Genomic DNA, 14,802 nt, shown 5'->3' with positions numbered 1-14,802 from the left:
TAGGCAGGAGGTTTTACTGAAAGACTTCCACAGTTAGGAGCTACATTAAAAAGTAAAACCTCCAACGTAAGACTCTCTGGATTACTACTTGAGCTACAGGCAAACTGTCATTCAGCAAATAATATCAAGGAGTTAAATGCATGGCTCAATGATGTGTGTGGGTGGAATGGGTTTCAGTTCATGGGGTACTGGCAATCCTGGGATAGGATGAAGTTGTTCTGGAGGGAGAGACCTCACTTGGAGTAGGCTAGGTCCAGATTCCTGATGAATTGAATGACCAGGACTGTCGAGAGGACTTAGAGTAATAGAGGGGGCAGGGTTTGAAGAGGGATGACAAAGCAGAAAGATGCTGCTATTATTCCAAAAATACTAAATAATCAAAAGGCACAAAAGGAACAGGAAATAAATACAGTAATTTTCATGAGAAAAGAATCTAGGGAAAATAATTGGGCTTTCCCCATATCTGATGGCTTGTCTCCTAAGTCATGAAAAGAAATGGCTACTGAAGCGATTACTCTAATAGTAATCATGCAAGAACTCATAGATCAGGAAAGTGCTGGAGAATTGGAAAACTGCCAATGTAACTTCTTTATTCAAAAGGAAGAGATTAAAATAAAAGCATTATAGGCCAGTTAGCTTAACACCTTTTATTGGGAAAATGTTAGTCTGTTATAAAAAATGTATCACAGACCATTTAGAAATCCATAGCATAATCTACCTGAATCAGAATGGATTCGTGAAGGGGAAATCATGTCTAACACCTTTATTATAATTCTTTGCGTGTTGTCCTATTTCCCCCCTCAGTCAAAGCAAAATGTTGAGACTCAATATAGTTTTACCTCCTTCATCTTTATTCCGGGACCTGGAGGGAGAGAGAATGATCACCCATGTGCACAGGGACATGGATTCACGGTCTTCTCTGGAATAGCAGTTTCTTAATGAAATATATAGTCATTTTACAGGAAAGAACATCCAGATAAGGCAACATACATATTAATTGTGTGACCATTACAATCAACGAGTATCATTAGCAAACCCTTTACTGTTACAAAATGAATGTTTTTAATCTTGTTAACTGGATTAATTGAATGGACACTTTTCCCCTTGTTAGGTGACCTTCCATACTGAATGCTTCCATTATTGTTAAATGGGTCTACATAATGACTGCTTTTCTACCTTGTTAACTCATTACCCTTGCCTCCAGCAGCTCATTGTTAACTGTAAGTTCTTATTTCATCTGAATCATGCTCAGCAGAACCTCTTGCTTCACAAAACTTTGTCTAATCTGAGTCATGGTCAGCTGAACTTCTTGTTTCACAAAACTCAGAATTTAATTCTCTCCCTGCCTCCTTATTACACTATACACATTCACATGAGGAAGTAGCAACTGGATAGATAAGGGAAAAGCAGTGGAAGTAATATATTTGGATTTCCAGAATGTTTTTCATATGATCAGAGCATGCAGTGTTGTATATTAGCATGAAGAGATGATTTAATAGAAAACAGGCAAGGTAAGGGTTGTATTTTCAGAACCACAGGGATCAATGCTGGGCCATATTTTTCTCTATACATGTCAATGACTTGATTAGATTAGATTAGATTCCCTGCAGTGTGGAAACAGGCCCATCGGCCCAACAAATCCACACCGACTCTTGGATGAGGAAAGTGAATGTACTATCGCCAAGTTTTTCAGATGACACAAAATTGGTGCGAAGGTAAGTGGTGAGAATGAGTGAAATATCATGCAGAGATGTTAAGACAAAGAACAAAGACTTGGCAAATGGAATATACTATGGGAAAATATGAACTTATGTGCTTTGGCAGGAATGACAGAAGAGCTGAATATTATTTACGTGGAAAACAATTGCAAAGTAGTGCAGCACAAAGCAATTTGGGAGTCCTTATGCATAAATCACAAAAAAACTAGCACACAAGTAATGAGAAAGGCAAATAGAATATTAGTATTTACATCTATAGGATTGGAGTATATAAATAGAGATGTCTTGCTAAAACTGTGCAAGTCAGATCACACTTGGAACACAGGCAAGGTAAGGGTTGTATTTTCAGAACCACAGGGATCAATGCTGGGCCATATTTTTCTCTATACATGTCAATGACTTGATTAGATTAGATTAGATTCCCTGCAGTGTGGAAACAGGCCCATCGGCCCAACAAATCCACACCGACTCTTGGATGAGGAAAGTGAATGTACTATCGCCAAGTTTTTCAGATGACACAAAATTTACCTCAGGAACGATATGTTGGCATTGCAGGCAGTTCAGAGAAGGTTAAGTAGTCTGATCCCAAGTCAGAGGGGATCATTTTATTGAAGTTTAACAAAGTGAGAAGCGACATTATTGAAACATACCAAATTCTTAGAAAACTTGACAGGGTAGGTGCAGAAAGGTTGTGTCCCCTTGTGGCAGAGTCTAAGACAAGAAAACATAATCTCAGAGTGAGAGGGTCACACGTTACAATTACATAGGACAATCACACAGGACAAAAAGAAGGAGAAATTTATTTTCTAAGAGGATAGTAAATCCGTGGGATTCTGTAAGACAGATGGCTGTCAATGCTGAGTTGTTAAATACAATTATGGCTGAGGTAGACAGATTTTTTAAAGGAAAAAGACAGGGAAGTGGAGTTAAGGATTGTTAGATCAAGTTTGATCTCAACTGAGTGATAGAACAGACTTAATGGGTTGAATGGTCTACCTCTGATCCTATGTCTTATGGTGTTGTGATTTCTTGAAGTAACCAAAGGAGTAAGAATTCATAGTGCAGTGATAGTCTTTTAAAGTTGATCTGCTGTTTTAATGGGTATGTGTTTATGTAGTGTCAATGTCACTGGTCTAATAATCCAGAACACCACATTAATGTTCTGGGGGCCCAAATTCAGACCCCATTATGGCCAATGATGAAATTTGAATTCAATAAAAACTGGAGTTAAACATTAACCTAATGACAAAGATTGCTGTAAAAACCCATTTGGTTACTAATGTCCATTGAGAAAGGAATCTGTTGTCCTTGCCTGGTCTGGCCTGCATGCAACAGCGATATAGTTGACCCTTAACTGCTCTATGAAATGGCCAGGCAAACCATTCAGGAAGAGGGCAATTAAAAATGGGAAGTAAATGCTGGTCAAGCAATGCCCAAACATACCACAAATGAAAGAAAAATGAATTGCATTAATGTTTTATCAGAGATTTCAAACACTTTCTGGAGAACAAAATACAGTAGCCCCAGGCGTGAGTATATAGTTCCACAAAATAGGGATTTTTGTATGGAGACTTTAGGACCACTCAGAAAAAGTGTGAGACTTTGCCAACAGGATCTAAGCGGAGAGTGAAACATTTGGAAGAGGAGCCCAGATTTCCTCCACTGGAAACAGATAGCTCTGGTGTGTGCCATTTCTGCAGCCCTGCAGGAATTCCCCTGAGATCCTCAAACAATATCGTCCAAACCCACAACCACTTCCATCAAGAAGGACAAGGGCAGCAGGTACATGGGAACACCATCATCTTCCTGTTCCCCTCCAAGCCACTCACCATCCTGACTTGGAAATGTATTGCGCTTTCTTCACTGTCGCTGGGTCAAACTCTTGGAATTCCCTCCCAAATAGAATTCTGGGTCAACTCACTGCAGGTGGACTGCAGTGGTACAAAAAGGCAGCTGACCAGACCTTCTCAAAAGCAACTAGGAACGGGCAATATAAGACTAGCAATGCCCCAAATCCCACTGAAGAATTTTAAAAAGTGAGTTAGGTGACAAAATTTGAAAACAATAGTAAAGATCCCAGCATCTGGCTCATGGAAGTGGAGACAGAAAGTGTCAGGGTCCAGGGGTTTTACAAATGGTAGGGTATGATTGGATGGGCGGTGATGGACAGGGGTGCAGGTAGAATCCTAGAATATTTAGTCATTCCAATTGTAATTACTCCCCCTATTCACAGCGATGCCATTGGTTGCCAAGGTTCCCAAACTCTCAAGGTCCCTCTCTGACTTTCTTCGTTCCATCTTCAAGATAATCTTTAAAACCTTCCTGGCCAACCTTTTGGTGCAACACCTTCTTCTTTTGTGGCTCAGTATCAAATCTTGAAGATAACATTCCTCTGAAACATCTTGGGACATTTTGCTGTGTTCAAGGTGCTATATAAATATAATTTTCAGTTGTAGGAGGATAAAAAAAATGGCAAGAATTGGAGAAGGCAGATCCCTATCCATTCCAAACATACATTTGCCTTCTGGCTCTATTCTCAGCTTGAAGCCATCTTTCAGCACCACATGCATTTACTGCATATGTAGTTTAATTGTTTCTCTTTGTAAATGGCTCAGTTGAAGCTCTGGGGAGCAGACATGTTACCAGCATGACACTGTAGATTAGAATTTATCCACTGAAGAGGTTATATGAAAGCCTTTTGAAACCCCTATGACTAGAGGTTAAAGGAGTGATTAAGGAAAAAGTGATAGCATTTATTAAGTTGCATGATCTCTGAGAGAACAGCTTACCAATTTTTGCATGTCTAGTAAATATTTAAGGTAAGGCATTTAAGAAGACAACAGGCTGAAGAGCAGGGAGAATGTTGGAAGGGATAGAAGTCACAGAACCCCAACATTGGGCCTAATAGATCTCAGGATCAAGTGCACTTGGGCAGCAGAGAGCTGGAGTGTAACAGGCTGTGGGCGCATAAAGTCGTTCAAAATGAGCAAAAAGTTCAAGCATTTGGGTTCAGACAAAGGTTACACTTCAGGGAATAGTGATTGGTAGACATACTTTCTACGTGATCTGGGAACTTTTACAGATAAGTTAAAATATTTCCACTCACTCCAATAGTACATTCCAAATTGTGAATAGTTGGCAGGTAATTGAGGTAAAAAAACAGAGATAGGAACTGTATTGAAATTGTTTGGAGATAGTTCAACTTCTCTTTTCCATTAAATGCTTTTATAACATTTCTATTGAATGAAACAAACATAAAATTGTGCATGTCAACCAACCAGGTGGAAGAAATTTAATGGTGATGGAATGTATGTGGTAAACGCAATGCAGAATTTTCCTTTCAATTTGAACAGTAACAGAGAAGCATGATAGAAAATAAACACATTCAAAAGTTTTGTTGGTATTCTGTGATATTGCCTGTGCAGAGTTGGAAAACATGATACAGTTCTGCTTGCAGTTGGTGTGTTGTTAGGGAGAAGGACACTCGAGGCTAAATCTTACAAGAAATTGATTAAATGTCATTTTCATCAATTTTCACGAAGGGTTTTATCTCCATGGGCATCAAGTCCCCAGGGCACCTATGTTATCTCAATTATCCCACTCACTGTAGGCAGAAGTCCTTGCATTGCTGGGATATCACAGGATCCCTGGTGCAGGCAACATCTTTGCAACTCAGCCAAGTGTTGGCAGTCAAGAGTTGCCTGTTACCAAGCAGGTAGTGGGATAGCTAATACTTCTCAGAACATGTACGGGGCATGGCTGACACCTCCCTGCAGGTACAAGTGCATATTCCTACACATTATGCTGGTGAAGCACCAAGCCACACCTTTCATTTCCCTTAATCTCTCTAAGCAGTGCTTCTCATTACCCAGTGCCCATTGTAGGCCAACATTGTGGGAACATTGCATGCAGGAAAGCCTTCAAACCAGTTACTTTGAATCAACAGCAGCAAAGCCTAACAGCAAACAAATAAACAGGAGCTACAGTTCACTCTCAGAACAGAAATGGATTGTTTCACTTTTGAATCAAGAACTGATCATTGCACCCAGCTCTCGTCCACTGGAACCAGGTTTCAATTAAGTCCCAATGAAGATTCCAATAAACGTACTTGCTCTCATGCCAACATTTCCATCCTTGGCTTACAGCACAGTGTTCCATTGAAGCTCAACACTAACTGAAGGAACAACATATCATTTTCACCTGAGGCACTTTCTAGGCTCTCGGAATCTATACTGAGTTTCACAATTTTTGAGTAAAGTCCTCTGCTCTCTATTCTTCTGATATGTCACATGCCTGATGAAGGGCTGATACCGAAATGTTGACTCTCCTGCTCCTTGGATGCTGCCTGCCTTGCTGTGCCTTTCCAGTGCCACCCCTTTTGACTCTTCCATCCATTCACTCCATCTATACTTACCCCTGCCTCAGGAAGTCAACCAACATAACCAAAGATCCCTCCCACTTTAGTTATATTCTCTTCCACCCTCTTCCATCGTGCAGAAGATATAAAAGTTTGAATACATGTACAAACAGATTCAAGAACAGCTTCTTCTCCAGTGTTATCAGATTTTTGAACAAACTTCTCAAATGTTAATCCTGGTCGCTCTCTCAGCTCCTTCTCTACACTCTGTCCTGCTATCCTGATGCACTTTATATGGTAAGATTTCCGTGTATAGTGCACAAAACACCTTTCAATGTATCTTGGTACATGTGACAACAATAATTCAATCAATCTGTCATTTCACATAAACAATGTTATGATTACAAATAATTTCAACCTGTACTCTGCAAGTGCATGTTTGATGCCATTACCCCTTGAACGGTTTCCCATCCCTCAGAACTGAGGCCCATGATAGAAATGGAAGACTGACTCTGTCCATTCCCAGGTATGGCTGCAGCATTTTCAATTCACATTTAGTTTGCATTAAGGAGTCCTGAGAACATGGAAGGCACCCAGGCCAGAGGGTTATCTTGGTAATCAAAGGAAGTGCCCCCCAACCCAAACCTCCATGACACTGTCTAACAGACATTCCTGATCCTCCACATCTACTGACCAACCACTTAAAATTACATCTGTGACTCTCCTCCTTACCTACTCGGTTGTGCCCTTATACTTTAGTCCTGCAGTGATAGTGACTGCCTTTAACACCCCTCCCACAGCATCCACGACCCGTGCAACTTCCCCACTTCATTTGTCAAATTCCCCCCTTTCATCATCCTTGTGCCGTCTGTATCCCAGCTTCTGCCACCGAGCCCCAGCACCAAGCTCCCCCACTACCGTGCTACAGCAGTGCCTCCTGACAATTTCCCAGGTTCCACTGACTTCTAGGACTGAGTGTGACCCCACCCCATAACTGGCGGTTGGATCACCCTGACTCCTGACTGACCAGACCCCTGACTGTTCTCTGCGTAGCTCTCAGACCGACAAATCATGAATCCTTTGGCTGCTGCAGGACTGGCCATGGCCTATTCCCTAGACTGATGTCCTTGACTGGCAATTTTAGGAAGTTCTGACTGATGTCCCTTGACTTCTCTGAGGACTATTCCCCATCGATTTTGAGACATGCCCATTTGGTTGAAACACATGCATTGTGCTTGGCGCACATGCACTGGCACATACTGTAGGGTAACTTTGACAAAGCACGGTGCCATATAGCAACATGGCCATCCCCACTGACTGATCACTGCTGACAACCACGACAAGCTGCCTGGCTTTGCGTCCGTACTAAATGGTAATGCAAGACCAAATTATTATGAGCCTTAAGGTGTGAGCTGAGGGGACAAAGTGAGGTAAGGTAAGGTAAGACAAGGTAAGCTGGGGATGCTGTAAGCCCTGAAGTCAGCACAAGTGAGTGAGCAGCTCAGAGTTGCACCCTGGTTCACTCCATGAGCTGGGTCCCCCTGTCCAAAATATATTATCAGCACCGTTGCAATGAAAGGGGCGAGTGCGCTCCAAACTGCAGAAGCAAGATGTAAATGATCAGAGATGTGCCACAATGGTGTAGCGACATTGTTAAATGCTAGATGCCGTGGTTGTGTTCTGCACGTGGCTGCTGTCCAGGGACTACAGTTTGTGCTCAGTGCCCAAGATGGTGGACCAGGGGAGGAAGTGTCAAGCTGCAGGCACCAGATAAATGCTCTGACATTTGTTTTGGGAATTCTTGGTGCTCAGTTTATGCCTAGCAGGTGGAAATTTGGGCAAATTGCATATTAATGAGGTGAGATTAAGCTGTAATTAGGATGATAGTGAATGATAATCCACACAAATAACTCACTGGTCAGAATCTCATCTCAATATCCAACACTTGGTTGGAAAATGAGACATTTTGATCTCTACATCTCTCCCAATTTTCCTAAATTCCTCACTATAGTCCATGTCAATCGGGGGCTGGGAAAATTCTACCTTTGGTTTGTGAGGATTCATCTATAACTCCTCTCCTCTCTTCTATCTTCCTATTCTTCTCAACTCTCCTCTGTTCTGTGTCATACTTTCCCACTCTACTCTTCTTTCTTATGTTGCCCCTTATGAGAACTCTACCCAATGAATGTGAGTTGTAATGTTTGTATTTTCTATCAATACAATGCAAGTGATTATTACTCAAGGATCAGTGGCTTTTTAATTTTAAAAAATGAAATCTGGTCAGCATGTACAGGTTGGACTGAAGGGTCTGTTTCAATGCTGTACATCTCTATGACTCTATGAAATGACCTTCAAACTATTTGAGAAATCTTTCCACAAGTTCACTTATCTTTTTCTGTTTCACAACACCACAATGGAGTGCAGCTCACAAACAGCAGGTGCTAACATGCTGTCTTACTGATGTAAGATCAAAAAATTGACAATCGTTTGAATTTGTGAAATGTTATTTGAATAAAGCAATTCAAATTCATAAACCAGCTTTGTGATGAAATGTGGAAATCCATTGACAGCACACAAACATGTATCATCTTCTCTGTTCTACGTTTTGGTTTTTATGCTATTGTAAAATATGTAATGCTTTTTATTAAATTGGAAATCTTAGATTGAAAATGGAGTCAAGATTTTTATTGGAGATCTACATAGGAAAGAGAAAAATCAATCTGACATTCTGTACTTAATCATTGCACATCAAACTCACTGAGTATCTGGCATGAGGAAGCAGTCTATAGCCCTCTGGTTGTACCTATATTACATGCGCTGTTATGGTTCAAAAGGATGTCTCACTACCACCTTCTCAAAGTCCATTCAGGATATGCAATAAATGGTGACCTTGCCAGCATTGTCTACATTCTGTGTATGACAATGAAAAGAAAATTATTTGCTATGAGGTTGCATCCCCATGTCTAGTTTGTGAACATGCAATATTGATTTGTAGGTAAAGAGTAGCCACTTAGATACTCAATTGTTAAATATCTCATGTAAAATTTCTTCTCTAATAGGGACAGTGTCAAGATATGTTAATTGAAATTCCTATCCAATACCATGAAAATTAAAATTACCCCATGGAACCCTGTCTCAGCAAGAGTCAGAGTCCTCAGCAGAGAAATGGAGAAAGGCATAATTCTCTAAGTATCTTCAAAGAACCCATACTAATAATAAAAGACTTTCAATTTTACATGAGGTCATTAATAATAAGTAAAGCTATTATAAATTTACAATTCATTAACAAAGTTGCTTAGTAATATAATCTTACACTATTATTTAGAATATGAGCTGATAGTCCCTGTGATAACTAATTTAACCAAAACCATTAACAAACTGTAGGTGACCATTGGAAAGAATGAGTAACTTCTTTTTCAGTGATTTCTATACATAATAATTCATGGTGAAGATTTCCCTGGCAAAGTTGGAGTGAAATCTTTTTCACTTCCACCTTTTTTTGCTAGCTGGGAAAGAAAATGAAGTAATTCTCTGGAATTTAGAGGTGCTTATCTTTTCCTGCCCATGGGAAGGCTTCAGCCAAGCCTGGCTGGCTAACACCTCAACCTAACCTGATCTTGGCATCATTTCCATTCAAGTGAGTATGCACAACTGAATCCTCTCAAACATTTGTTGTGTGATTGTAATTCTTATAGTGAAGGGTTTTGGAAATTCAGGCTGCATTCCTGTAGGATGTTCTGCAGATGTCTGTTGTAAAGGTCGCAAAAAGATCACGAACATAGTTATGTTGACCTTAAGGCAGAATTTCACATGGGGTTGTGTGGTGGTGGAGAAAGAAGGGCCAGCAACATAACCTTTGGAGATGCTGCTTCAAACCTTTCATAAGGTAGGCACATGTACATCCGATTTGAAGTACAAGTCGAGGTTGAGATCCAAATCCTCGCAAGCCACAAAGATGTGTTTTGGAGCATTCTCTTCATTTGAAACTATTCACAACAGTGCAGCATTCCTTCAGCACTGAACTGGAGTCTCAATCTATTTCAGGTCCTGAACCAACAACATTTTGATTCAGAGGTAAGTGTGCCAGCACTAAACAAAAATGATATAATTTAATTCAAACTAAAAAGAGACCATTCTGCCATCTTTTAAATGTTTTGATCCTGAAATTCCTCAACAAGTTCACTTAGCCTCTTGTTCCATCCACCCCTTACAAATAGATAGATAGAGGCTGTACTCTGGCTTTCATGTGCTCACATTCCCAGCCGCACTCACACATTCATGTACACCCACCTGAGCACAGTACAATCTGCAAAACTTTGCTCAGGAGCATGGAGTACAAATGACATGGTACTGTTCAATTTGCGTTGAAATAGACTCAGCATAACCCAAGGGATTTCCTTAGAGGTATGCCTAGTTTTGATTGAATCTGTTGGGGTGCTATTACAACTTTTAAACATGTTTAATGGAAATTATTAAATAAACCAATAAATGATTAATTACTGACAGTATGAAGCAGATGTTATTTTATTAAATAATCATACAGTGTACAGATATTGGTAGGTTAAGCCTTGAAGGAAGATTGTATAAAAAACATGCTCAGACTAATAGCAAGTAGATGAACCTGTACGAAGAATAATAATCATGTTGGTTATTAATTTGCTGAAATGTTATTAATTCTCCCTTATTGTGAAACTCCTTGATTATCAGGAAAATTGAAACAATTCACCATTTGGAGGATCGCTTTAATAAACTTGACTATTCCGTGTGCAAGTATGTAGATGTCATTCGCTTCACTTCACAGAGAGTAAGGTGCTTCAGGTAATTCTGAAAACATTCTTTGTCTTCTGAATAGGAAATAATATTCCATATTGTGTGCATTTCAAAAATTTTCAACATAAACCAGTTGTGAATAAATGTAAGTGGGGACCAAATAAGTATTCCCCTCACAGCTTCTTCCCTCAGTCCAAAGGAAGCTGACACAGAACGTGATACAGTCTCCCAAGGGTCAATCATCCTCCAGTACTTGATTCAAGACCGACTATGACTCAGCTTTTTTTAAAATCATGTACACATCACAGATGAGCTCATTTCTTATTCAATCTCATCCACAGCCCAGTGAGTAGCATTCTTGACCTGGTGCCTGTAGGATTGTAATTTTCAGCCTTTGGAAGTCCTTCTTTCTTACAACTTAATGTTCATTCACATGCTCAATCTGGCAGGAACTAGATCATGATCTGAAAGCAAGAATTTTCCATCTTCACCAACTCCAAGCTGGGACCAGTTATTTCTAAAGTGTAAACTGAAACTTGCTGAAACTTACATGTTTGAAGCAACACACACTACCCAAATTCACAATGCAGGACAAAGAGCCCGAAACAGCTTGAGCTTACTTAATATAATAGCTTGACCCAAGTATACGCTCTGTGCAAAAGCAAAGTACAAAAAATGCTGGAGACCTGAAATAAAAACAGAGTGCAGGAGAGACTCAACAAGTCTGGCAACATCTTCAAATGAAGAAAAGTCATAAGGATCTTGAAACATTAACTCTGTTCCATTCAATTTGCAAAGAAAATGCTTTATTCATAAAACGTAGATAATGGTTCAAGCCAGACATTACAGGAAATGCAAAATTAAAATTACATTTTTCATTTGAGCATTGCACGTTTAGGTAAGAATTCCTACAGTGTGGGAACAGGCCCTTTGGCACAACAAGTCCACATTGACCCTCTGAGGAGTAACCCACCCCCCCATTCCTATTGCTCTACATTTACCCCTCACTAATGCACATTACCTACACATCCCCAGACACAATGGGCAATTTAGCATAGCCAATTCACCTAACCAACACATCTTTGGATTGTGGGAGGAACCCCACACAACACAGGCAGAATGTGCAAACTCCACATAGCCAGTCGCCCAAGTCGAACCCGGGTCCCTGGCGCTGTGAGGCAACAATGCTAACCACTGAGTCACCATGCCACCCATTTTGTTCCTCTATCCAAATGCAAAATTGGAACATTTACCAAATATGAGCAGAAATTACGTACATTCCAATACAAGGGGTTCAATTACTTAACAGCTCTGATGAAGAGTCATTTAAACTTGAAATATTAGCTTGCTCTGATTCCACAGATTCTATTGTGATTTCCAGCATTTTGCTGGTTTCAGTACAGATTCCACCATCTGCAGAAATTTGTTCCTATTACTTCACAGCCCCTTGGCACATTCTGGCAGAAAGGCATCAGTGCCCTTTTCCCAGTGTACCTTCGGGATTGCCCAGGGTTCAGGGTATCCTTTAGCACTGGTCCTGGACCTTGGAGTGTGCCGCTCGGTTTTGGACAACTGGAGGATCAACAAGTTTCAGGCAGACCAAAGACGGGTCTTTGAGCAAGTTGTTGGTATTTGAGGCGCAATTGTTAACCCTGGTTCTCCCTCCACAGATGCCAGCGCATCTGCTGTGCATATACAGCACTTTCTGTCCTTTTTAACACCATCCACGCGTTGTGGAGCGCGGCGGCGGGCGTAAATGGAAGGGATTTAGTGCCGAGTTTCTCGCTCCTGGGCTGAAATGTTCGGAAATGCTGATGGCAATTTCATTATACCTCACGTCCTGTGGGTGTACACCCCGCATGTCTGAGATGCTGAATGTAATTACCCCCTCTGTGCATGCCAGTAAGGTTAGCGCTAGGAGTCTGACTCAGACACACACACACATATACGGAACCACTGGCTGTGTATTGTCATGTATTCTTGTCAACTTGAGTCATCTCTCCCGAGGGGCAGGAGCGGAGTCTTTGCAGACGATACGCCTTTAAGGCCGGCGAGAGGGTGGAGTCTGAAGGCGCCGTGAAACCGCTACATCTGCTGAAAGTGACCAGAGCCGGGAGTTTTACTGAACACCTGTACGGTACAGTCCACACAGGGAGTGCGGGTGACGGACTGATTGACTGACCGTCTGTCTGGGGACCGGGCCCGTTCAGCTTTTCCGTGGTCGTTAAGGGAGAGACCGCCTGAAACAGCAGCACTGTCGTTTGGATAAGGAGCCCGCGACCTTTATTTGATTCTCTGCCCACCATCAGCAACCCCCTCACCCTGCTCTCTCTCTCTCTCAGGCCGAATTTGTAACCAGCAGCCAGGATGGCGATGATACACAGAGTCACATTGACTTGCCTCCTTTCGCTTATCTGCTACATTACAGTTGAAGGCGACACCAGCAACAGCACTGCGTCCACGGGTAGGTCACTGGGAAATTGTCCCCCCCATCCTCCTGAGGGTTTACTTGGATGGGGGGGGGGGGGAGGGGGGTGGAATACTAAGAATGGTAACAAACTTTGTTTAAGAAACTTTATTTTTTTTGAAAAAAAATGTATCTTTGTTGAATTCCTTTCCAAGAAACCAGTTTTTTTAAAAAAAAGCAAGAATCCATCAGGCGTAAAGTTTCGCTAATCTTCTTACAATGATTCGCTGCAGTTCACATAGCAACTGTGCAACGACTCAAATAACCTGGAGCACTCCAGTGAGGTGTCCTCCTGTTAGTCCGAAATCCAGATCGAACACGTTTAAATCTCTGCCAGTGAGGCTTGTTGTGCATGCTCTACCCCCTCTTTTTGTGCGTGTGCGATATATTGTCTGAGCAACATTGCGCATTTTTTTCCGTTTGCGTTACAATGAAGTGGGAGTGACGCCTAAAACAAAAATTTACTGGCTGTAGCTTTCAGCGTGTTTTTTTTATATCTCTCTCTCTCCCAGTTGGTATTGCCACGGTGGAACCCGGACAGTTCAGTTGCTCTCTGCCCATGCCCGCTCACTTTAATTTTATCGGTTGATGAGCCACCAGCATTAACTAGCCCTTGATATGAAGCATTTGGTTTGAATTGTTTTGTCCATAAAACCGCCTCCTAGATCAGTCTGCCTAAAGCGGACAGTGATGAATGTTCGAAGTCTTTCCTGGGCTCTTTGCGGATATTTCCTTTCAAATGGACACTTTGAGTAAAAAATAACTTGAAACTATTGAATGCTAACAAGCTGTGCCCAGCAGTTGTCACTATTAGCTGAGTCCCAGTCTCCAGTTTAGTAACTGGAGGGAGGCTGTCTCTCTATTGTTTCAGTGATACCAGCCCCTTTTGTGAAGGGAGCGTAAGTGTATTTTTTCCCGAGTTGTGTAACTTGTCATTGTCAGAGATGTACAAGCCATGTTTCCTGTCATTCAGTTGGTGCACAAGAATTAGGAACAAGATCAAACCATACCTCCAGCTCTGCCATTCAGTATGATCACAGCTGATCTCGGATTCAAAATGCAAGCACTGAGCTCAACAGATCAATAGTGCAACCTTTACCCTCCACATGGAGGTTGCCAGGAACAAGAAAATCTGTGTTACACATGTACGGGCTGTTTTAAATTGGATTCCCATTTTGATCTGCCTTTATCCATCTAAGTGGTAGGAGTGCAATGCTACTATGATTCACTGTTGAATAGCTGTACCAGTGGTTGGTCACCAATGGAACTTGGAGCATGTCAAGATTGGTTTGAAACTATGGAGATTGCAACATAACATACAAATGTCGCAATTAACTTGCATTTGACTCACTTGGACTGGATCACAATCAGACAACTCTAGTGCACTGTCAGAGTAACTTCAATAAACGCTCATAATTTGAAAGCCATGTAGCTTCTGTTTTTTTCTAAAGTTTGTCATTTAAAGCTAGGCTTTAATGGTATAGAAAATT

The 14,802-nt window shown here is 41.2% G+C and overlaps 1 protein-coding gene across 1 annotated transcript in view; it reads left to right on the top strand.

Annotated features, from left to right (window-relative positions):
* The first annotated feature begins 12,757 nt into the window (after positions 1 to 12,757).
* Positions 12,758 to 14,802, top strand: part of LOC132830885 (protein HEG-like) — a 92,528-nt gene continuing 90,483 nt past the window's right edge. Inside the window, exon 1 of the mRNA XM_060848805.1 lies at positions 12,758 to 13,309. Coding sequence (XP_060704788.1) covers positions 13,213 to 13,309 — 97 coding nt within the window. The 5' untranslated portion in view covers positions 12,758 to 13,212. The remainder of the gene's footprint in view (positions 13,310 to 14,802) is intronic.

Source organism: Hemiscyllium ocellatum, chromosome 32 (assembly GCF_020745735.1).
Source record: "Hemiscyllium ocellatum isolate sHemOce1 chromosome 32, sHemOce1.pat.X.cur, whole genome shotgun sequence".
NCBI classification, from domain to species: Eukaryota; Metazoa; Chordata; class Chondrichthyes; order Orectolobiformes; family Hemiscylliidae; genus Hemiscyllium; species Hemiscyllium ocellatum.
Note: the sequence above shows the minus strand (reverse complement) of the source record. Positions and strands in the feature narration are given on the sequence as shown.